Here is a 21,418-nt window from a genome sequence, read left to right as displayed (position 1 = left end):
CTGTTTAGAGTCACTGAGCATCTCATGTGTATATTCATGTCTTTCATTAAATTGCGAAGTTTAATTCGTTATTTCTTTGAATATTCCCACTGCCTTTTTCTCTCTTTCTTCTTGTTCTGGGACTTCTACAATGTGTATACTGGTAAGCTTGATGGTGCCCGCATGTTCCTTAGGCTCAGTTCACTTTTCTTTATTCTTTTCTTTTTCTGCTCCTCAGACTGGAGGGTTTCAACTGATTTATCTTCAAGTTCCCCGATTCTTTCTTCTGCCAGCACCAATCTGCTGTTTTACTCCTCTAGGAATTTTTCATTTCTGTTACTGTGGTCTGCATCTCTGTTTGGTTCCTTTTCATAATTTCTATCTCCCTATTGTTATTCTCTTTGTGTTCATCTGTGTTTTCCTGATTTCTTTTAATTCTTTGTCCCTATTTTCCTTTAGCACTTTGAGCATATTTAGGAGTGTTTTTTAAAAGACTTTGTCTGGGTCCCAGAATTGATCCTCATCATTGATGTTTTCTGATGCTTTAAACTTTTTCTGTGCCTGGCCATTACTTCCTGATTCTTTGTATGTTTTGTAGTCTTTTGTTGAAACCTGGGAATTTTGATATTTCAATGAATCACCAGAATTTATACTCTGAGGCATCTGTTCCTTAAGCTTGTATCCAGCTAACATTAGGGCAGAGCTTTCCTTGAATGCCAGGAGCTAAGAAAAAACAAAGAAGGAAAAAAATAAATCATCTTTCCCAGTCTTTGCAGATTGACCTGAGTGAGTGCTCTACTTCAGAGCTTATTCATACAATGAGTTTAAAAAATAGCTCCACACTGAAATGTAGTGGTCTCCCTGGTCCTTTCTGTGCATGCCTATTGTCTTGGACATGCATGTTTCACCCCAGGAATTTCCCATTTCCACAGATAGCAGTGTCCCCTCTTCACTAGGAAAGAGTTTCCTTATTGTCCTGGGCACTGCACCATAAGCCCTACAGCCTGCAATCCCTTGCTCCAGGCAAATATTTGACTGCTCTCCCAAAGTGTTCTATAGGAGAGCTCTGGAGCTGCCTTCTACCTGCATGCAAGTTCTGAAACAGTTATTCCCTCAGCCCACCACCAGACAGGTTGGGCCAGACATACACTCCTGGTATATGCACAAGGGTCACTCTGTTCTCTCCCAGGAATCTGCACTGGGAGCATGGGCTGGCTCCATGCTGAGCTGGTGATGGTGGGGAAGGTGACAGCCAAGCCTCCACAAGATTCTACCACTTTTAAGTAGCCTTTTTCTTGTTTAGGGTTTTGCCCCGTTACTGCAGTGCTTTAATGGTTTTCTAGTGCTTTGAGAAAGATGTTTCTGTCAGATCTTGGCTGGTTGTTCAAAGCTTTTATGGAGGGACAGAGCCCTGAAGCTTCCCATTCTACCATCTTGATCAGGGTAGGGGCTTCTGTCCTTCCTAATTTTCCTTTTTCTAAACTTTAGTTCTATTCATTTTGAATGGATAGTATATGCACACAGTTCAAAAGAAACAAAAAGACATGTACTGAAATGCTTCCACCTTCTTCCTCCAGCCTCACAGTTCCCCTCCCTGAGGCAACCTGTGTTAGCAGTTCTGTCCTATCCACAAGCAAATGTATAGATATCCTCCCACCACCCCTGTTTTTTAATGATATCTTGCTGGATACATTGCTCTATACCTTGCTTTTTGCTCTTGGCAGTGCCACTTGATGCCCATAAGCATGGCAGAGTTTTGCCTTGTGAAGAGGGCACAGGCAGATAGGGGCTGAGCCCTTTTCCAGCAGAAGGAATGATGTGTGTGAAGGTGCAGGCATGCAATAAGGCACGTGGCGGCCTGGGGAAATGCTGATTTGTGTGGGATGGCTGGGTGCTGGAGAGGGGCTAGACATGGGCCAGCAGAGTGGTTACAAGAATGGTCTTTGGTGACCAATGGCCTTGGGTTTGAAGCCTTGTTATGCCTCTTACTAGCTGTATGGTCCTTGGAAGTTTCTAATCTCTCTGAGCCTCAATTTTCTCAACTGTAAAATGGGTAATAAGAACACCTGCCTCTTAAGTGTGTGGTGAGGATTTGGTAAGATGATGCCAAGGAAAGACTAAGAATAGTTGGTTTTTAGTGAGCACATAATTATAACTCACCTAGAGAGGTCAGCAAGGACAAATCCTGTGAACTGGGTGGAACCCTTGGGGTGGGCAGCATGGAATTACTTTGGGTTTTCAGTAGGGAGAGGCATGGCACAGGGCAAAGCCAAGGTCTTCCTTCCTGAGAAGACTGAACCCTCCCTTGCCTCATCCCCCCGGGGTGCAGGAAGTCAGTGTGGCTTGAGTGGAATAAGCAAAGGGGAGTGGTAGGAAATGAGGTGAGAGGGACATAGGAGTCTGATAGCATTTACTCTGTGTGAGATACGTGGTGAGAAACATAATTCCAATCGTGGCTGTCACCCCAGTTTAAAATCCTCCCCTAGCTCCCCATTGCCCTGAACCAGACCCCTTGCCTTGATCTACAGCCTTTCTGGCCTCCTCTCCCACCATGACCACCTGGAGCTCCCTTACTTGCCTGTTGTTCCCCAGATGTACTCATGTTTCCTCTCCTGAGTATTTGATCTTGCTGTTGTCTCTGACTAGGTTGCCGTTCCCTGTTCCTCAGTCTGCTTGGCAACCCTCTGTGCATCCTTCAAAACCCAGCACGGCAGCTGCTCCCTATCTCCCGTGCCTGCTCACACCTCCTCTGTCCACAGTTTTTGCTGTGTCTTTTCTGTCGCTCTGGAGTGCTGACCATGTCTGACTGCATATGTCCCTGGCTTCCTGCATGGGTCTTACATGGGGCTGGTGCTCAGGGAGTACTAGCCAAACAGAACTTTCCATTTTAAAACAGTTGAGAGCTGCCTGTGGTTTTGAGTTTGGCTGTTTGCTTTGTGTTCACACAGACATTTTTTCCTCAGATATGACGTTCCAAGTGGTAGCAGGCCCTGGGCCAGCCTAGTGTAGCCCAGATAGTGTTGAAGTGATGGAGCTGTGGTACTGAGAGTTTTGTGTGGGGATCCTGAAGAGGGGTGGAGGGTGAGAAAAGGAGAAGGCAGGTAAAGAAGCCCAGCTGCTCTCCCTGGCCCCCCAGCACGGTGGGTGTTTGGTACCTTCCCACTCTGGATTCACGCCACTGAAGGCCCAGAAACTAACTACCCTAATGCCCTCCACCCTTTTCCTGCAAGGGGACGTTAATATAATTCAGCCTCTCCTCCCTCCACAACCTTACAGGCCGCTGTTCCTGAGAAGGTGCCTTCAACACAGTCCTCAAACTAATTCAGACCAGTATGTGAATGATGGATAGCAGGCCTTCCTAGCAAAAAACTGCACCCAAATTATTTTTAACCTAAGGGCCTGGCAGCAGATGATGGGATGGGGGACACCTTGGCAGGTTGATCCTGATGCCGGGGGATTAGCCTGACTCCATGCAACCCTCTCCACTCTGTTCTGTGAATGGACCATGGGTGTGTATGAACAAGTCCCTGGAAGTTCTGTGTGCTGAGCTAGTGTGTGAGTGTCGAGTATGTGTGTAGGACCTCAGTGTACTGGGCCTTTGTGTGTGAGCCAAGTGTGTTTGAGCTTTCGATATGTATGGGTCAAGTGTGTACAAGCCTTTCATATAAAAGCATGTATAACCAGGTGTCTTAGTTTGCTGGGGCTGCTATAACTACGTACTGCAGAATGGTTGGCTTAAACAAGAGGAATTTATTGTCTCATGGTTTGAGAGGCTGGACGTCCAAAATCAAGGTATCCTCCAGAGTCTGTAGCATTCTGGTGATGACTTTCCAGAAATTCATAACTCAATCTCTGCCTCTGTCACATGGCCATCTGTCTCTTCCTGTCTCCTTCCTCCTCTGGTTACTTCTTCTGGCTTCTACTGATGAGCTGCATCTGAATTTCCTCTGCTTTTAAGGACTTCAGTTGTATTGAATTAAGACCCACCCTGATTCCATTTGGCCTTATCCAAATAGGATCTTTGAAGACCCTATTTACAAATGATGTTCACTCCTACAGAGCCAGGGGTCAGGACTTGAACATGTCTTTCTGGGGGGCATGACCCAATCAACCTGTGTGTGTCCAGGTTGGGTGATACAGTCCAGGTGTGTGCAGGCCATGTGTGAGCACACACAGATCATGTCGCGGCTCCAGCTGTGTGGCTGGAGTGTGCCTCTGTGCTGTGTACCACCTGGGCTTGCTGGAGCCTGCTCCTGATGCCCCTGACTGCCTGAGCCGGTTTCTCTGGCCTGTGCTTCGCTCGTAGGACAGTGGTGGGGCCCGGCGGTCCGTGATCGGGGGTGGCCCTCAACTGCTCACCCACTACTACGATGACGCCCAGACCATGTACCAGGTGTTCCGCCGTGGGCTCAGCATCTCAGGTGAGGGGAATGTGGGGGGACAGGGAATGTGGCAGGGGCTGAGCAGGTACAAGGATGGGGAAAAGCCAGCCTGGTACCAGGGGCATGGCAGGTGAGAGGAGCCCAGGTTCAAAAAAAGAAGCCACTCCTGGCCTTTTTTCCACCCAGCCAGAGAAGCAGCTTCATTGCATGGCCAAAGGGCTGGCCTCAGCTTTGTTCCAGCATGTTATGGTTTGCTAATGCTGCCATTATGCAAAATACCGGAAATGGATTGGCTTTTATAAAGGGGATTTATTAGGTTACAAATTTACAGTTCTAAGGTCATAAAAGTGTCCAAACTAAGGCATCAACAAGAGGATACCTTCACTGAAGAATGGCCAGTGACATCTGCAACACTGTCAGCTGGGAAGGCACGTGGCTGGCGTCTGCTGATCCTTTGCTCCTGGGTTGCATTTCAAAATGGCCTTCTCCAAAATATCTCTGGGCTTCTGTTTCTCTTAGCTTCTCTCTACTCTCTGCTTGGTTCTCCCTGGGCATTTCTCTCTAAGCATCTGTGAGTCCTCTCTTAGCTTCTCTGGGGCAAACTCTGGATTACCTATCTTAGCTTTTCTCGAAAATATCTCTCTCAGCTTCTCTGAGCGCCTTCTCTCTGTGAGCTCTCTTAAAGGACTCCAGTGATCTAATTAAGACCCACTTGGAATGGGCAGTGTCACATCTCCATGGTAATGATCTAATCAAAAGGTCTTACCTACAGTTGGGTAGGTCGCATCTCCATGGAAACACTCAATGAAAAGGTTCCACCCAACAAGATTGGATTAAAAGATCATGACTCTTCTTGGGTCCATAACAGTTTCAAACTGGCACACAGCCCTTAGGACTGCCTGATGATAGCCTGTCTCTTAGTCTACACCTTACAACCTCCATTGGTGGCTCCTGGTGGGCCTTGAGCAGGCCACTGGCTGACATGGTTCTGAACCTGAGCTCTGAGATGCCTGAGCACCCCCAGAGGTGGGGCAGAGGGAAATGGTCACAGGGTGGCAGCTTGCCACCTCTGCCCAGGGGTCCCCCAGGTCTCTGTGTCCCTTTGGGGTTGCAGTAGGGAATGTCACACAGGAACTGGGCACCACATTGGTCCCCATTCTAGTAACTCCCTGGTCCCTGGAGATGCCATTTGTGTGTGTGCTTTAGGCACACCTGAGCTCAGCAGGGCAGACACAGGCAGCTAGAGGGCAGTCCCCTTGGTCTATGGACCACCCCACTGTCTGGAACATCCATCCCGGTGGGCAGATGCAAGTGGTACCCCTACTCTCTCTGCAGGGAACGGGCCCTGCCTTGGCTCCAGGAGGCCCAAGCAACCTTACCAGTGGCTGTCCTACCAGGAGGTGAGTGATAGAGGGCCTAGCACTTGTGGGGCTTGTGGGTCCCACTGGACCTCAGAGGATCAGGTTTTACTTGCCTGGCCTCTTTGCCAGGCTCCCAGCAATAGCCTCTCAGGGCTGCCAGCACACCTGGGTACAGAGTCAGGCAGTTCTCAGATCTGTAGGAATCCCACCTGAGGACTGTCCGCCCCTGCTAAAGAGCTCTCATTTTCCTATCACTTCCCTGTGTCCATTTGCAGGTGGCTGACAGAGCTGAATTTCTGGGGTCCGGACTTCTCCAGCACAATTGTAAAGCATCTACAGATCAGTTTGTCGGTGTTTTTGCACAGAATCGGCCAGAGGTGAGCATTTGCCTTGGCTGGTTTAGAGGTGTCAGTAGAGCAGGAGGTCGGGTACTGTGGAACGGTTCTGCTCTTACTGTCCTGCTGTTACTGCCCTGCTTTGGGAGTGGACACCCTAGCCAAGCTCCATCCACACCCCACCTGGCCCTACAAGCAGCTGCCCCTTAGCCCCCTGCCTTGAGCCAAAAGGGAGGAAAGACCTGGGAAAGAGGCTCATGCAGGCCTGGAAGTGAACTCAGGCCTGTTTGAGCAGGGAATTCCAGAGTCCTAGAATTCCCTGCGGTTCAAGCATAGCCTAGAAGGCTGTGGGTGGTTGGGCACAACCTGTTAGCCCCATGGATTTCCTGCCCCATGCAGAGGGCCAGAGCATAGGACCGAGAGCAGGGATACTGGTTGCCTGGGCCTAAGGACCACCCAGCCTGAGAGCCCTCTTATCTCCTCTTTGCACCCCACAGTGGATCATCGCGGAGCTGGCCTGCTACACATATTCCATGGTGGTGGTCCCACTCTATGACACCCTGGGTCCTGGGTCCATCCGCTACATCATCAACACAGGTGAACCCACCATTGCCTCTTCCCTGCCATTGGCAGCCATCCCCAGCCTCTCTGGTGATGCCAGTTGTTTGATACTCATAAGAAGCATTTTGCTGCTCTCAGAGAATGCTGGGGGCTTCCACTTTGGCCTAGGAGTTAGCTTCCTGAGTCCTGGCTGCCCCCAGCTGGATTTTACCTGAAGGCTCCTTCATCAGGGCTGGACTGCCAAGGAGGAGCCTCTGGACCAGATCCCCCACCCCCATCCCCCAGGCTGCTAGCCCTCCGGGGTTTATTGCAGCTTGGGGCAGATACTGGGGAGGTGATAAATACCTCCTGCCTACCTGGGGCAAGAAAGGGCTTAGAATCCACCCCAGGACGTTCCCTGACCTTCTGCCTTTGGCTCCACCCAGGACCCATGTTCCCCTTTATACCACACCTGGCCCACCCAGCCTGTCTTTCATATTTACTTACACGCAGCCCGTGGCCCTGCTGCCCCAGCACATGCTACCCATGGTCACAGCCTGTGCCCACAGAGCCTGAATCTTCTTGATGTTCCCTGCAGCGGACATCAGCACCGTGATCGTCGACAAACCTCGGAAGGCTGTGCTTCTGCTAGAGCACGTGCAGAGGAAGGAGACTCCAGGGCTCAAGCTGATCATCCTCATGGAACCGTTTGAGGACAGCCTAAAAGAGAAAGGGCAGGAGTGTGGGGTGGTCATTAAGTCCATGCAGGCTGTGGAGGTGAGGGTCTGCCTCTGGGCTGTTTGCTGGGCCTGAGCTGGCTGGCCACTGGGCCGGAGCTGCTGGTTATCTGTCCCTTCCATGCTCTGAGGTGTATGTTTTGGGCCCTCGGGATGTGTCAGTGTTGAGAAAAGGCAGGACTCAAGGGCTGGTAGTGGGTGGTGGGGATAGCACCCTCAGCATCCTCCAGGAGTCAGGCTCAGTGGCTGGCATGGTTGATGGCACCAGGAACCAACAGGTGGGTGGGTCATGCCAGTCCCCCACAGAGCTTCCCACCCAGCCTCTGGCGCTGCCTCATTCCCCAGGTGGCTGTCAGCCCATCTGCCAGAGGATGGGAACATGAAGTCCAGGAAGAAGTCATGGAAAGGTTCTTACAAATGTGTCCCTGATCCCCAGCAGCCAGCAGAACTGTTTTTTCTGTGCATGGCCTCCCCCGGGAGGTCAGGCTGGTGACAGCTTGTAGCCTGCTGGCCTCCAGGTCCTCAGGCCCTGCTCAGTGGCAGCTGACCCCCACTATGTCCTACTGGATCTGGGCCCCTGGGCCCTCTGGTTCTCCTCCTGCCTCCTTGTCTGCTCCTCACTGTCCCCTAATGCCTGTGCACTTGCACCCCTCTGTGGATTTAGAGGCCACATCTGCTCTGGCATCCTCCATCTGCTCTTCCAGCCCTGATTACTCATTTGGAAGCCCAGGGCCACCCAGCCACCCCCTCCTGCACAGGTGCCCACATGTACCGTGGGCATCTCAAATCCAATGTGTCTAAAACTCAGAGTGTCATCTCCGAGTTGTGTGTGCGCACAACGCCCAGCCTCTCCCTAGGCCTCAGTCTCCCCATCTGTAATGTGTGGGTGCACCTAGGACCTCTAAGTGCCTTTCCCTCTCTCCTGGGAGCCTCAGGCCACAGTGCTTATCTGAGGAGAGGCCACTGAGAGGGTGTCTGCCACAGTGGCCCACATCTGGGGAGGGCATCCGGAACTCTGGGCTTGGCTCAGGGGCAGAGTGTACTGTGCTGAGTATAGTTTGATTTCTTTATTTATTTTTGGGTCAATGTTGAGAACTTTTGGGCATTTAAAAACATATATTTTCTTCTCCCAGGACTGTGGCCGAGAGAATCATCATGCTCCTGTGGTAAGCTAACCTGCCAGCCAGCAGGTCTTCACTGGGCAGGTGGTATTTGGGGCCTGTCCTCACAGAGTCCCTCTCTGTGCACAGGGCTCAGTGCAAAGGCCAGACACGCACCTCCGTCTTAATCAGCAGCTCCTCTGGGCCCTTCAGGGAACACCTACTCGGGCTCGAGGGAAAGACCTGGGACAGAATTCAGATGTTTGGGAGGGGGAAAAAAAAGGGCAGCCGATCCTGCACCCCTTGGTCCTCTGGCCACTTCTTGGAAAGTTTTGTCTCCCTTTGAATGTTTGCAACTCCCCAGAGGATGGGATGGGCAGAAGCAGCAATGGAATCAGAAGTGGGTCCCTGGGCCCAGTGGCTTTGTGACATCTGTTGGATTCGTACATCTTTGTTTTGTGAATCTTTCTGTGTGTAATCTCCATGTGATACCCATGGGGTCAAGCCACTAGGAAGGGGAGCTGCCCCCTAGGATGGTCTATGTGGGGGTTTTCAGCCCTCGCTCCAGCTCAGTCCTGCCCAGTCCCCTCACCAGCCCCAGTGAGCTTTCTCACACACAGGCCTGTGAGGTCATTTCTGCTCCCAGGGCCCTTCATGGGTAGCCCTTGGTGTTGGCCCACCCTCCCACACACTGTGCTCCAGCCTTCGAGAACTTCTCTCCAGTCCCCCAACATGGCCTTTTCTCTCATGCCTCTCCCTTTGTCTGGGCTCTTTCCTCTCCCCAGCATGCCCACCCACTCAACCTGGAGAAATCCTGCTTGCATGCCATCTTCAAGGGTCTTCTCGTCTGGGCATCCATCCCCTACATGCAAAGGGACTTGGCAGGTCCTTCCTGCTGACCCATGACTGTGTGCCCAGAGCCAGGGCAAGAGTCTGGTGCAGGACACTTTCAGTGAAACACATAGCAATTCATTCCTGGGTCACGAGCTGTGTTCCCAAGCCTAACCCCAGACATTTGGGAGAAAGGAGGAAAAAAGGAAGGAACTGAGTTACATTCACTAGAAAGGTGAACTCTTTGGTAGAGGCCTAGACATGGCCCACTGCAGCTCAGTCCCATTGAGGAGAATTCAGCTCAGGCTAGAGTGGGAGGCAGCAGGACCAGGTGTAAGGTTGGTGGGATAGATAAATGTCAAAGCCCCAGTTAGGTTTCCTCAGCTTCTTTTCCCCTTTCACGGGAGCTAGCCTGCCGGCCTTTGTGATCTGCAGCACACAGAGACATGCACGTGTGCCCAATAAATACCCACAGGCACAACACATGCACGGGTCGTGCACAGAGGAGCTGGCTGCTGGAGGGGCCCAGGGATCTTAGACCTGGCTGGCTACCCTGGGTCTCCTTAACACACACCTCTTCTCACCCCTACAGCCCCCGCAGCCAGATGACCTCTCGATTGTGTGTTTCACAAGTGGCACAACAGGTAAGCAGAGGCACTTAGATCATCAGCCAGGGCCACCTGCACCCTTCCCTGGGCAGCCTGGTGATGCTACTGCAGGGGCCTGTGGGGCCCTCTCTGTGAGGTGGTGCCTGTGGCTGGCTCCAGACGTCGGGTCCCTCGTGCTGTTCCCTGTGCCCAGCACCAGGCAGCATGGGGTGGCCAACTGCACATGGACAGTGTGGATTAGGAGGTCCAGGGTGAGGGCCTAGAACTCCAGAGAAAGGCTGGGCAGTGAGGTCATGTGCTGGGAGAAGGACTCTTCTCGCTGGAACTACGTCTCAATGGGAAATAGTTCTCATCTCTCTGCTTCCTGGCCCTGCCTGGCCCTGGGTCAGGGAATGGGGAAGAGTAGGGTTTGGAGTCTGAGGACCTGGATTGGAGTCCCACCTCCACCACTTGCTGGGGGGCTGTGAGCTCGCCATTTATCCTTTCTGCCACCCCTCTACTCGATTTATCACCTATGACGAGGTGGTTGAAGGCAAAAGGAGGAGATGAGGTGGTGTGTGTGAGAGGACAATGCCAGTGCTCTGTGGGCTGGGGCTGGCACGCTGTAGGCAAGGCTGTCAGGAAGGGGGCACAGCAGAGACAGTGTGCTCCACACCTGGCCCTGGCATAAGGGTCTGCGCTTCTGTGGTGGCAACAGTCAAGGATGGCTTCCTACGGGAGGCTGAACCCACAGGAGGATCATGGCCACAGGCCCAGCACTCTGCAGCTGGGGACCGTCCAAGGGGACAGCACAGCAAATGGGGACACCAGGACTTGTGCCCTGTTCCCCTCACAGCACTTGCTACATCTCCGTCTCATCTGATGACTTGGAAAGTCACTTGCCCTCACCCTCAATGGGGAAGAAGCTTCCAGCCTTCTTTTTCCAGACCAAGAGTGGTCCTGCCTCGATGGTAGCTCTTGGGCAGTGGTCAGTGACCTGGGGCTCCCCACGCCTCCCACACACCAGCCTCTAAGTCGTTCAGTGGATCCTTGACCAGCTCCACAGGCAGAACTATCCCTGTGGGTCGATCATGATAAATGTGGCTTTATTGACTCAAGATGGATTTTTGTCTTTATTTGAGCAGGTTTGAGAATTTTCACCACACTCTGCTAAATTGTATCAGAAAAGAGATATAATGCAGCCCTTACTCTCCAGCATCTCACATCCAGAGCCAGCCTGAACTCACAAAAGCCCTTCAGGTTCACATTGCTTTTTAAACAGACCTTTCAAATGTCATGAGTTTCACAATGTGAATCTTCGGTGACATGTCCCTCCACCCTGGGGAGCAGGTCACTGCTGTGGCCCCCTGGATGCCCAGAGTGCCCTCAGGCTTTTGATGGGTCACTTGTCACAGATGCTGCTGCTGTGTCTGGGAAAGAACTTGCCAGTGCAGAGATGTGCTCTTGACTTGCTGGAGAGGGCAGGCATCACCTCGGCGCTTTTCCAGACTGTGGAGTAACAATACAAAGCTGAGCTTGGGGGCTCAAGCTCTGTGTGGTAGAAGCAGAGTGTATGGAGCCTGGAAAGTAGGTGGTCATTTAGGGCCCCACGCATCCCACTCCTAAGGTGTGTCTGGTGCCAGGGCCAAGCTGGGGTGGTGAGGACCATGCCGCAGCAGGCCTCTCTCCCATACCGATACCGCCCTGTCCGGCTGTGCACTCAGGTTTCCTTGGCTTTAGGCTAAGCCTGTGCTGTGCCTCTTGTATTCATCCTCTTTCCGAGCCACATCAGCCACATGTTTCCTGAGCATCACAACCCCAGATGCAGCTTCCTTTCCACACTGGGTGTCCTGGCTCCCAGCTTCCTTGAGAGCCATGTTCCTCTTTCAGTGGGTCAAGATGGAAAATGTGATCTGAACCTGATATCAACCCATAGTTCTTTGGGATCCTTCCAGGAGGATTTTCTTCTAGCCATGTGATGGAAACATCTATGGTGAGTCCCAGAATAAGCCATTGCTTTGAAGCCCCTAGTCAGGCTGAGAAGGCCCAAGAAGAGGTGAGAGCTTGGGGTCTGTACTCAGGGAGAGCTGATGGGTGGGTATGTGGCTAGTTGTTCATTTCAAAATAACCTCTAGCTAGACTGGAATTTGAGCCCTCTTCCCCCAAAAATGATAATTTGTGGGTGTAGACAGCTCAGTTTGGGACTGGGCTCCGTGAATGATAGCCAAGAGGTCATATCCTTATGAGTTCATGTACCGTCTCTTCCCAGAAAAGAATACAGTGGTCTTTTAAAACATATTCTTCTCATTCTTTGTATTTTTAGCACTCTTCTCTAATTTGTGTAGATTCATTCATTCATCCCGTTTATTGAGCACTTACTATGTATCAGAACTGGTATTGGGGGCTGAGGACACAAAGACAAACAAGGCCTTGCCCTCAGAGCTCACGGCTCACTATCATCAGGCGATTATGAAGCCAGTGGTCACTGCCTCAAGGGGACCATCCCAGGGTGCCTGGAGTACCCAGCCAGGGAGAGAGCAGCCCGGAAAGGATTCCCAAAGGAGGTCCATCTAAGTAGAGTCCTGAAGGACCAGTAGCTGGAGGAGAGGGGGGTGGGCATTGGCATTGTCCTCAGAGGAAATAGCATGTGCAAAGGTCTAGAATCAGAAGGAAAATGTTGCTTTGAGGGCAGGTCAAGTGAGGGAAAGAGAGGGCCTGGAGCAGGACCTGGGAATACTGGCAGGAGAGGAATGACAGGGTAGGAGTTCCAGATGCAGTCTGAGAGGAGCAGCCAGAGAGGCTAGAGGAGAACAGAACCTGTCCACATTGTCTGGTGGTTAGGATGTACCCATAGGACGTCACCATAAAGTCACCTGTTGTGCGAGGCATGTGGGATGGTCATGGGATGATGGATGGAGGCAGAAGCTGAGTTGCAGTGGACCAAGGAGTGAGTGAGGACAACAACTCAGCAAGTGTGGGTGACTCTTTCAGGAAGCTTCTCTTATGCCAAAGGCATCCTCCAGAATGTTCATAGCAGCAAATTTGTACTAGTCAAAATCTGGAAACAACTCAGATGTCCATCAACAATAGAATGGCATATGCTTATGAAGGAATATTATGCTGCAATGTTGAGCAAAACAAACCAGACACAAAAGAGTACATACTGTTTGATTCTTTTTATTTGAAATTACAAAACTGGATAAACTACTCTATGATTTTAGGAGTCAGGATAATGATTACCTTCCAGGATAACAGTGCTCTGGAAGGGTCTGGGGAGCTTCTGGGATGCTGGTGATGTTCTATTTCTTAATCTGGGTGCTGATTGCACAGGTGAGTTCACTTTGAAATTTGGACACTTCCATTTTTATGTTATGTCACTATTAGGAAAAAAAGAAAGGATTGCAGGGAGAAAGAATGGCAGCTGGCCATGGTTGCGGGGTCGAGGGAGGATGGAGATTTTTCCTCAGAAATACCTGAAAGACCAGAAGACCAGACAGAGGAAAGGGGGGCGATGCTCAGTGGTACAAAGCCCAGAAGCTTTGGTTGGGGTGGAGAGAGGGATGAGGCTTCCCAGCACTGGGAAAGAGAGGATGCTCGGGAGGAAGGGCAGCTCTGGGGGGCCAGGCAGATGGGGGGGAGCCCCCTGAGGGTGTCGGCCTGCCCTGTGGAGTGGGAGTCAGGGTCCAGGCCTGCGGGAGAGGAGACTCTAAGGGGGTGTGGTGTTGGTCAAGGGGGGCCTGGAGGCTGAGCGGCCCTGAGAGCCCCCCTGGACTGGAGGCTGGGAGCCTCAGGGGCCCCGCTGCGGGAGGGGCGGAAAAGAGGGGCAGCTACATTGGCTTGGTGCAATTTCCATAATGGGATTTTCCAGAGAAAGCCGGGCTGCTGAGGCATGTGGTGGGAGAGTGGCTGAAGTGGGGGGAGGAGGAGCCCTGGGTCTGGGGTCTCTTGGAAGGGTCTCAGGTCAGCTCCAAGCTGCGGTAGTGGGGCCAGGAGACTGAGGAGGAGGAAGAGGCCACTGGAACTGGGCTGTCCTTTCCGTGCTGACGGAGGAGGCCCATGAAAGCCGGTCGGTGGTCGTTTAGCTGAGCATGGAAGCACCCAAGAGCCCTAGAGCTGTGGCCCCTCAGGCTGATTCTGGAGGAAGTGCTCACCATGACTCAGTCATTTAACACTGTTCACCTCAAGACTTGTATGATCATAAAATCACTCCTCAGCTGTGAGGATGGTGGTCTGTGTTCAGAACACATCTTTGCCTCTCCTGCTCTGTGTTTTTGGGAGATTTACTTAACTCCACTAAGCCTCAGTTTCTTTGGATATTAAATGAATACATTTAATACCCATCATGTGGGGTTGTTTCAAGTAATAGCTGAGCTACCCTGTATGAAGTTCATAACACAGGGCCCATGTTAGTGGGCTTACAGTAATTGGCTGCTGGTATAGTTATTCTTTCTGTTCCTACTGGCCCCTGAATCTGATTTTTTAAAACTGTGCCGGTTATGGGGTAGATGAAATTAGCACTCAATCCCAAAGAAGATTTGGGAGCCTTTGGCAGGGAGATGAACACTTTACCTGCATTTTAAAACTTTCAGAGCATTTCGGTTACCAGTAGATCTGCGGTAACACACCTGGGACCATGTGAAGGTGGAAACAAGCAGCTGGAAGAGGCATCACCCAAGGGCCCAGCACTGTCCCCATCCCCTGCCTTCACCCCTGTAGGGGAAACCTCAAGCTCAGCTTCACCCCACAGTTTGGCGCCAGTCCCCAATCAGGGCGGATCTCTACCCAGGGAAATGCATTTCCACACATCAGCCAAGGGCGGCCTGCCTGGACGCTGGACACCGGCTGAAGCCAAAAAGCCATTTGCAGAATATGAAACTACGGGAGCTTTTCCCTTCATCAGCTGGAGATAAAATTAAATGGAAGAATGCACAGTTTTGAGTGGAAGGTGGGGATGGACAGTGGGTCTCCTACTGCTGGGACATCGGGGGCCCAGGTGGCATAGCTCCTCATGGGTGTTGCACCAGAGAAGGAGAGCACCAGAGGGAATGTCGACATCGCAGCCTTGATCGTGCATAGGCCCAGGGATGCTGAGCCTGTTCCTCCATGTGAGCAGCTCATGGGGGAGTTTCCGTATCATGTTTAAAAGAAATGCTGCCAGAGGTGTGCACTTGTCCTGAATCAGAGAAGCAAGCAGAGCTTTCCGAAGGCTTACTTTGCACCTCCCAACTTGGACCTCGCAGACTCCTCCCAGGATTTGTTGTCAACAGACATTCACTTCTCCTTCATCCTTTGGGACCACATCTTGAGATGACTTAAGGAAAAAATTTGAACATTTCTGGGAAATATAGGTGATTAGAAGTTTATAAAACTCACGTCTATAAGAAAACCTGTTTGTTTCTAAAAGATTTGGACTTTGCTCATCATGTTGGAGAAGTAAAGGGTGTCTCTTTACAATTCTGCTGTACTAAAAAGCAGAATTGTATAACTACTACTGTTTTATGCACTTTGGCCTGAACAGAGGCTTTAAGAATTTTTTATAAATGGAGGCAAATTTCTCTTGAGATTCTCAAGCCTTCCTCCCTGAGGTTGTATTAGACATGAGCCTACGGCCAGTGTAGCAGATCTAAATTCTATAACACAGGACCCCATTTTAAGACAGTTTTGGTTTCAGACTTTTGATGTTTGGGAAATTCCTTGGAAATTTGCAGAACTTGAGACTCTGTAGGTGAAAATTCCCAGGTGGCATGCTCAGACTACTTTGTGGACCCAGGGACTCTGTAGTATTTGTGTATAGAATGAAACTCAGGAATTTCTTAACAAGGGCCTGGATTTGAGGAAAATTGCTGGGATGAAAAAGGACAAGCAGAGATAAAACAGATCTCATGCCTCTTCTTCCATTTAAAAGGAAGCTATTCTAACAGCTACCTATTAGAAAATATTGTAACTTTTAAAATAACATAACCTTCTTTGTCACCAAAATCACCTCTGTGATTTGTGATATGGTTGCAGGTGCCAGAGAATCTGTTAAAATCTCATCTACCACATGTCCATGTCTCCTGAATTCAAAGAAGAGGGCTTTACTGATGCTCTTGTCTCTGACAAATGGGTTCTTTATGTGTGTTACCATTGAGTTGAGCAAATAGGTCTCATGGGATATAATTATGAAAGCAATTTTTATGTTTGACTTGAAACTTGCTCAGTGGGGGTAGTTGCTTTTTTGTTGCTGTTGTTGTTTTGTTTTTGGCCCCATCATAAAAACTCAGGCATTCATGCCTTTTCTGGTCACACTGAAGTAATAAAAAACGCCATGGTCATTGGAAGTCACAAACACGATCTTAATTTGGAATTACAAGTGTCAGTCCAAAATACAAATCAGTACCCTTCATGGAGACTTCTTGCCCTCCCCCAGCTAGGGCTGGCTGCAGGCTGGCACACTTGCTCCTTGGTGGGGAGGACATAACCCTCCTTCCTCTTTTCCTCTCTGGTGTTTCACCTCCTCCTCCATCCTGCTTGGAAGTTTCTGTCCTCTCTCACTGCATTTGAAGTGCAGAGGGAGAGTAAGTAAATGGGATATGAAAATTGGGAGATGGTATTGAGCAAACGTCTAAAGCTCATTCTTTCTCTTATGGGTACTCTCATGAGTTTTTTGGAAGCTCTTCTGCCAGGTACCCCCCACCCCCACCCCAATGTAATCCCTTACTGAAGGCAGTCCCCCTCTGTTGATTATCTGCTCCCTATTTCACTCCAGTTTCTTCCCTAGCACACTACCCTTGTGGACAAGATTCTTTTGTAACCCACTGCTCCCCACCCATCCCTTCAGACAGACATTCTTTGTGCAGACTCCATATCCGGTCCCTGGGGTTGGTTATTTCTTTGCAGCTACAGGTTTCTTCACCTTTCTCAGGGTGAATCAGGTCCCAGTACACTGGGTTCCCCAGCTGCAGGGAACACTATTGTGCTCCTCGCGTGATCTCATTGAAGCCCCTCTCCTTAGGGTTTGGGTGAGCTTGGGTTTCCAGTTGGGGTGGGGGGGGGGGAGCACCTTCCATTCCTCCCCTTTTGATAGGATGCAGGTCTTGGTGTAGTTCTTTCCAAAGAAACCTTCCTCACAAATACTCTCTTAACCTCTATTCACTTGGACCTATTAAAGCTTCCTTCCAGGTGAGGGCTGCAATGTTAACATACTGGTTTATTTATTTGATATTTTGTGGGTAAATTTTGCACATGGTCTGGCCCCTCGTTTTTGGAATTCACAGCCATCGTATCTGCTGCCTCAGTGGAAACTTCCAACTTAATATCTTTTATACATGTATTAAATCCTTAAATCTTAGAGCAGCCCTGTGGGGTGAGTACCTCTGTCCCTATTTTACAAGTGAGGAGCTGAGAGAGGAGTGCCTTGTCGATGTTACACAGGTAGTAAGTGGCAAGGCTGTGGTTTGAGTCCAGAGAGATCTGTCCAGCAGCAACCCCAGTGTTGCATCCACCCTGACAGGAAATGGTGGCCAAGCTGGCCTCCCTCCCCAGCTTGGCCTCTGTCCTCTAAGTCGTCCTAGCAGCTCCAGGCTTCCTCAAGGGCCCTGAGGATCAGGCCTCACAAGCAGTAACAAAAGGCTGTGCCTAGACAAAGCAGAAGCATCTGTGTCCCATCTCTGCTGATGAGCAGGTGGGTGGGGCTGCCTCAACCCTGTGGTCCTCCAGCATAGTCTGAGCCTGGGGCCTCTCTTGGTGCCCTGGTTGTGGCAGGAATGCCCTCTGCAGCTTGTATGCTGGGCTCAGGAGACCAGCCCTGAAGAGTGCAGCAGCACAGGCCTCTGGCTGCATGTGAGGGGACTGGGGACCGAGCCCTGTGCTCCCGAAGGGGGGCAGGAGGGGAAAAGGTGCAGCCCAGAGGTAGCCATCCCTTCAGGCTATGATCCACCCCACCTGTGGAGCCTAAGCTGCTGGATGTGGCGGGCCTGCAGAATGGAGGTTCCAGTTTCCTGGCACTCTCTGAAGCAGCATTCATCTGCCAAGGTCTCTGAAGGTGGCCAAGGACAAAGGCCAGAGGCTTGGGTAGTCCGTGCTTGGTGTCTGGGACTGCTGATTCAGTTCTCCAGGAGTGGCCACTGAGCTTCTAATTGGCCTTCTCACTTTCTCTTTGCAGGGAACCCAAAAGGTGCGATGCTCACCCATGGGAACGTGGTGGCTGATTTCTCAGGCTTTCTGAAAGTGACAGAGGTGAATATAGTAGACTCTTCAATGCAGGTGTCTCTTGAGGACAACCTCAAGCCTCAGAAATTTTGTTGTTTGCTTTTTCCCCCTCTTTGATAGGCAAGAGTTTTGTTCTCATTAGAGCAACCCCATTTTTACAACCACTTTTAACTCCAAATGTTGAAATGATCGATACCTGATATATATTTAGTTGATTTCTAAGACTGCTAAGGTCCCAGAAAGAAAAACATAAAAACCTATTTTTCACTTTTAACTTCACAAATTGAGATACCTGTGGTTTTGTGTGCACCTTTACTTAAAAAAAGTAATCCATAATAATACTTTTTTTTCAAGTAGGTCAGGGTTTAATTTAGTCATTTTGTATTTAAGGACTAGTAGAGTCTGAGAAACAGCAGCAACCGCTAATGTATAAGACAGTACTTAAAGGTAAATCGACAGTCAAAAAAACCTAAAATTTTGTCCTGAAAAAAGCATGTTAGAGTGTTAAAAGTGGCTGAGAAAGAAGGACATTTTCCTACAAGCGGTGAGTATGGGAATGTCCTGCAGTTTCCTTGAGGAGAAAGGAATGTGCCTTTTCATGTTAGTTCAGCTTTTTCTCCACTGGGGAGAAAATCACTCTCCATGTTCATGCTAGATGACGTTAAGGAGCACGTGCTTCCAAACAGTTACATATTTCGGTAGAAAATGGTCAGAGACAGTTGGTGGCTGAGCCCAGGTCAGGAGCCATGTGCCAGATCCTTAGGCTCGTCCAAACTCGTCCACAAGCCAGCCCAGGAGAATGAAGGCCTTGCAAAAGTGGGGAGAGAGCCAAGGAGAGCTCCCAAAGGCACAGGGCCCACCCCTGCAGGGCCCTTTGGCCGGAGCTGCCCCTATTCTTGAGGTCAGTCATTGGGCAAAGTGCCGGCTGGGGCCCCTCCTGTGCTTGTGAGGCACGGCCAGCCTCCCTCTCAGCCCTCCCCCATGGGGTCCCGTCCTCTGGACCTTGTGGGGTGTGTGGCCTCAGCCCTCTGTCTGGGTCCCGGCTCCCACCTCAGCCACAGCTGGTGTAGACGCAGGGCTCTCTGGGCCTCTTTCTCTGGAAGAAGGACTAGAAAGTGCTAACAAGGCAAGACCTCCCTGATCCCCTGCCCAGGTGGCCCTGAGATGGGTGAGATGGGGCCTGGGTGGACCCCTGCCGTGGTGGGGAGGGAGGGGAGAGAGCAGGCTGGGCCGGCCAGCTGGAGCGAGGTGCAGGCCCTCCCGAGGGAGAGGAGACGTCCCCTGCAGGCGGCAGGCTCCGCTGGTTTATGTGTGCTTCATTTGGCTCTTTGCTTCTGCAGATAACCTAGACCCACTGGCGCTGCGACCTAACACTCCGCTTCCTACGCTGCCCTGTCTCTCTCCTTTTTTCTCTCTGCACCTTTTATCTCCTCCCTCTCTCTCACTTCTTTTTCTCTCTCCTCTCACCTCTCTCTGTGCCCCCCACCCGGACGTCCCCACCCCCTTCTCTCCTCTCCCAGTCTGCCCCTCCAGGACCATTTTCTCTTTATTGTTTTATGACTCTCTTGTCGTCTTCCTGTCAGTGTTTCTTTCCTTTCTGTCTCCCATGCCCGTCACCTGCAGAAAGTGATCTTTCCGAGACAGGACGATGTGCTCATCTCCTTCCTGCCTCTGGCTCACATGTTTGAGAGAGTGATCCAGGTAAGACGCCCGCCTGACTGACCGGGCCTTGCCTGGGCTCCTTCTGTTTTCTTACAGAGTCAGTGGGCTCCCACTTGTGCGGATGTGCACATTTCCTATTTGCCTTTAGCACACATGTTTGAGCGAATGGTGCAGGTAAGGCCCTGGCGTCAGGGAGTGACAGCCTGTGCCCAGAACCCATAACCCTAGCAGTGTGTCACTGGTGGCATGGAGTAGAAGTAGACTGCCCTGTTCTCGGAAGGCACCACGGGAGTCAGGGGGATCAGAGGACCTTGGCCACTTCTCCTGTCCCTCCGGGAGTGTGGCTCCAGGGAAGACCCTGGGCCTGCCCTGTCTTACTCACGGACACACCTCAGCTGAGAGGAGCCACAGCTGATGGCATCTACTCAGGGAGTATTGCAGCTTTGCAGACATGCTTTAACTTTCAAGCTCTGTGCAATGTGGTCTCTATTTATGGCCCAAACACTTATGTTCCACAACTTTCCTAACTCCCAACTCCCCACCTCAAAGGAAACAAAGCAGGAAAGGAATCAAACAGCCATGGCTTCTGAGGCTGCCGTGGCGGGGGGGTGGGGCGGGACTGGCCTTATGTTTGGTCACGAGACTGACCATGTTTGGGTACAAAAGGCATGGAGTGGATGGTACAGAGTTCTCATGAATTGTGGAAACAAAAAATTCTCCATGCATGTGTCACTTAAGGGACCAGACAATCAAAAAACTTCAGATCTGGTACATAGGGCTTTCCATCTTTCCAGACCTGAATTAGAAAGCCCCCAATTACTCTGGGCAAGTCCCTTTATCTCCCTGAGCCTTGTGTGCCTCATCTGTAAAATGGGGGTTAGGAATACTACCTCCCTTATGGGGTTGCTATGAGCATTAAAGAAAGGAGTGTATACAAAGTCCATGGCTCCCATTAGGAACTGGCCAGGCTTCCCCTTGGCCTCCTGCCAAACAGCAGCCATAGTCAACTTTAGCACCAGTGCTGGTCACAAGCCCGTGCCTTTTTCTTAGACAGTCCCTTCCTTGGCTGCTCACGAGCTCCCTGGAGAAGCAGGCATCTGGGGACCAGCATCTCCAGTACTGGTGGGGAGTTGCTGACTCTCTGAGACCTGGAGCAGAGCCATTGATGGGGTACAAGACAGCTCAGAGAGCTAAGTCTCCAGTGGGGCTCAGGCCCAGGGTTGGGGAATGGGCATGAGGAGCAGGCACCGGTGATACTGGCTTCTCTGGCATCTCTCAAAGGCTTGGGATTTCACCCATCTCCTGCTTCTTTTCCCCATGCCTGAGTGGGGCTTAGTGCAAAGGGGACAGGGTGACAGAATGCTCAGATGAGTTCTTCAGTGTCTCATGGCAGCAGCCAGAGCTGGGTCGGGGTCCTGAGTGCCCTCCATGTAGGGCAGAACTGTGGATGGCTCTGGGCTGCAGCCAGGAGTGGCCATTCTGAGGGACTCCTCCTTTCCTGTCCTCTCCCTCCAGTCTGTCGTCTACTGCCACGGAGGGCGCGTCGGCTTCTTCCAGGGAGACATCCGCCTCCTCTCAGATGACATGAAGGCTCTGTGCCCCACCATCTTTCCTGTGGTCCCTCGACTGCTGAACCGGATGTATGACAAGGTGAACCCCGGGATCTCTGTCCAGCCTGAGAGGTTCCGTATTGGCCTGGGCCATCAGAGTCTGG

General features: G+C 51.1%; 1 protein-coding gene across 5 annotated transcripts in view; it reads left to right on the top strand.

Annotated features, from left to right (window-relative positions):
- ACSL6 (acyl-CoA synthetase long chain family member 6) overlaps positions 1 to 21,418 on the top strand; it is a 72,566-nt gene that overhangs the window by 29,160 nt on the left and 21,988 nt on the right. For 3 of the 5 annotated variants that reach the window (XM_037801624.1, XM_037801627.1, XM_037801628.1), the window contains exons 3-12: positions 4,286 to 4,400; positions 5,697 to 5,761; positions 5,998 to 6,099; positions 6,555 to 6,654; positions 7,196 to 7,374; positions 8,468 to 8,500; positions 9,858 to 9,909; positions 17,996 to 18,069; positions 19,666 to 19,743; positions 21,220 to 21,354. In XM_037801624.1, coding sequence (XP_037657552.1) covers positions 4,286 to 4,400; positions 5,697 to 5,761; positions 5,998 to 6,099; positions 6,555 to 6,654; positions 7,196 to 7,374; positions 8,468 to 8,500; positions 9,858 to 9,909; positions 17,996 to 18,069; positions 19,666 to 19,743; positions 21,220 to 21,354 — 933 coding nt within the window. Of the gene's footprint in view, positions 1 to 4,285; positions 4,401 to 5,696; positions 5,762 to 5,997; positions 6,100 to 6,554; positions 6,655 to 7,195; positions 7,375 to 8,467; positions 8,501 to 9,857; positions 9,910 to 17,995; positions 18,070 to 19,665; positions 19,744 to 19,800; positions 19,879 to 21,219; positions 21,355 to 21,418 lie in introns of all 5 variants that reach the window. The other 2 variants (XM_037801629.1, XM_037801626.1) reach the window with 2 other exon arrangements.

This window comes from Choloepus didactylus, chromosome 13, assembly GCF_015220235.1.
Source record: "Choloepus didactylus isolate mChoDid1 chromosome 13, mChoDid1.pri, whole genome shotgun sequence".
NCBI classification, from domain to species: domain Eukaryota; kingdom Metazoa; phylum Chordata; class Mammalia; order Pilosa; family Megalonychidae; genus Choloepus; species Choloepus didactylus.
This window is presented reverse-complemented; position numbering and strand designations above follow the sequence as displayed.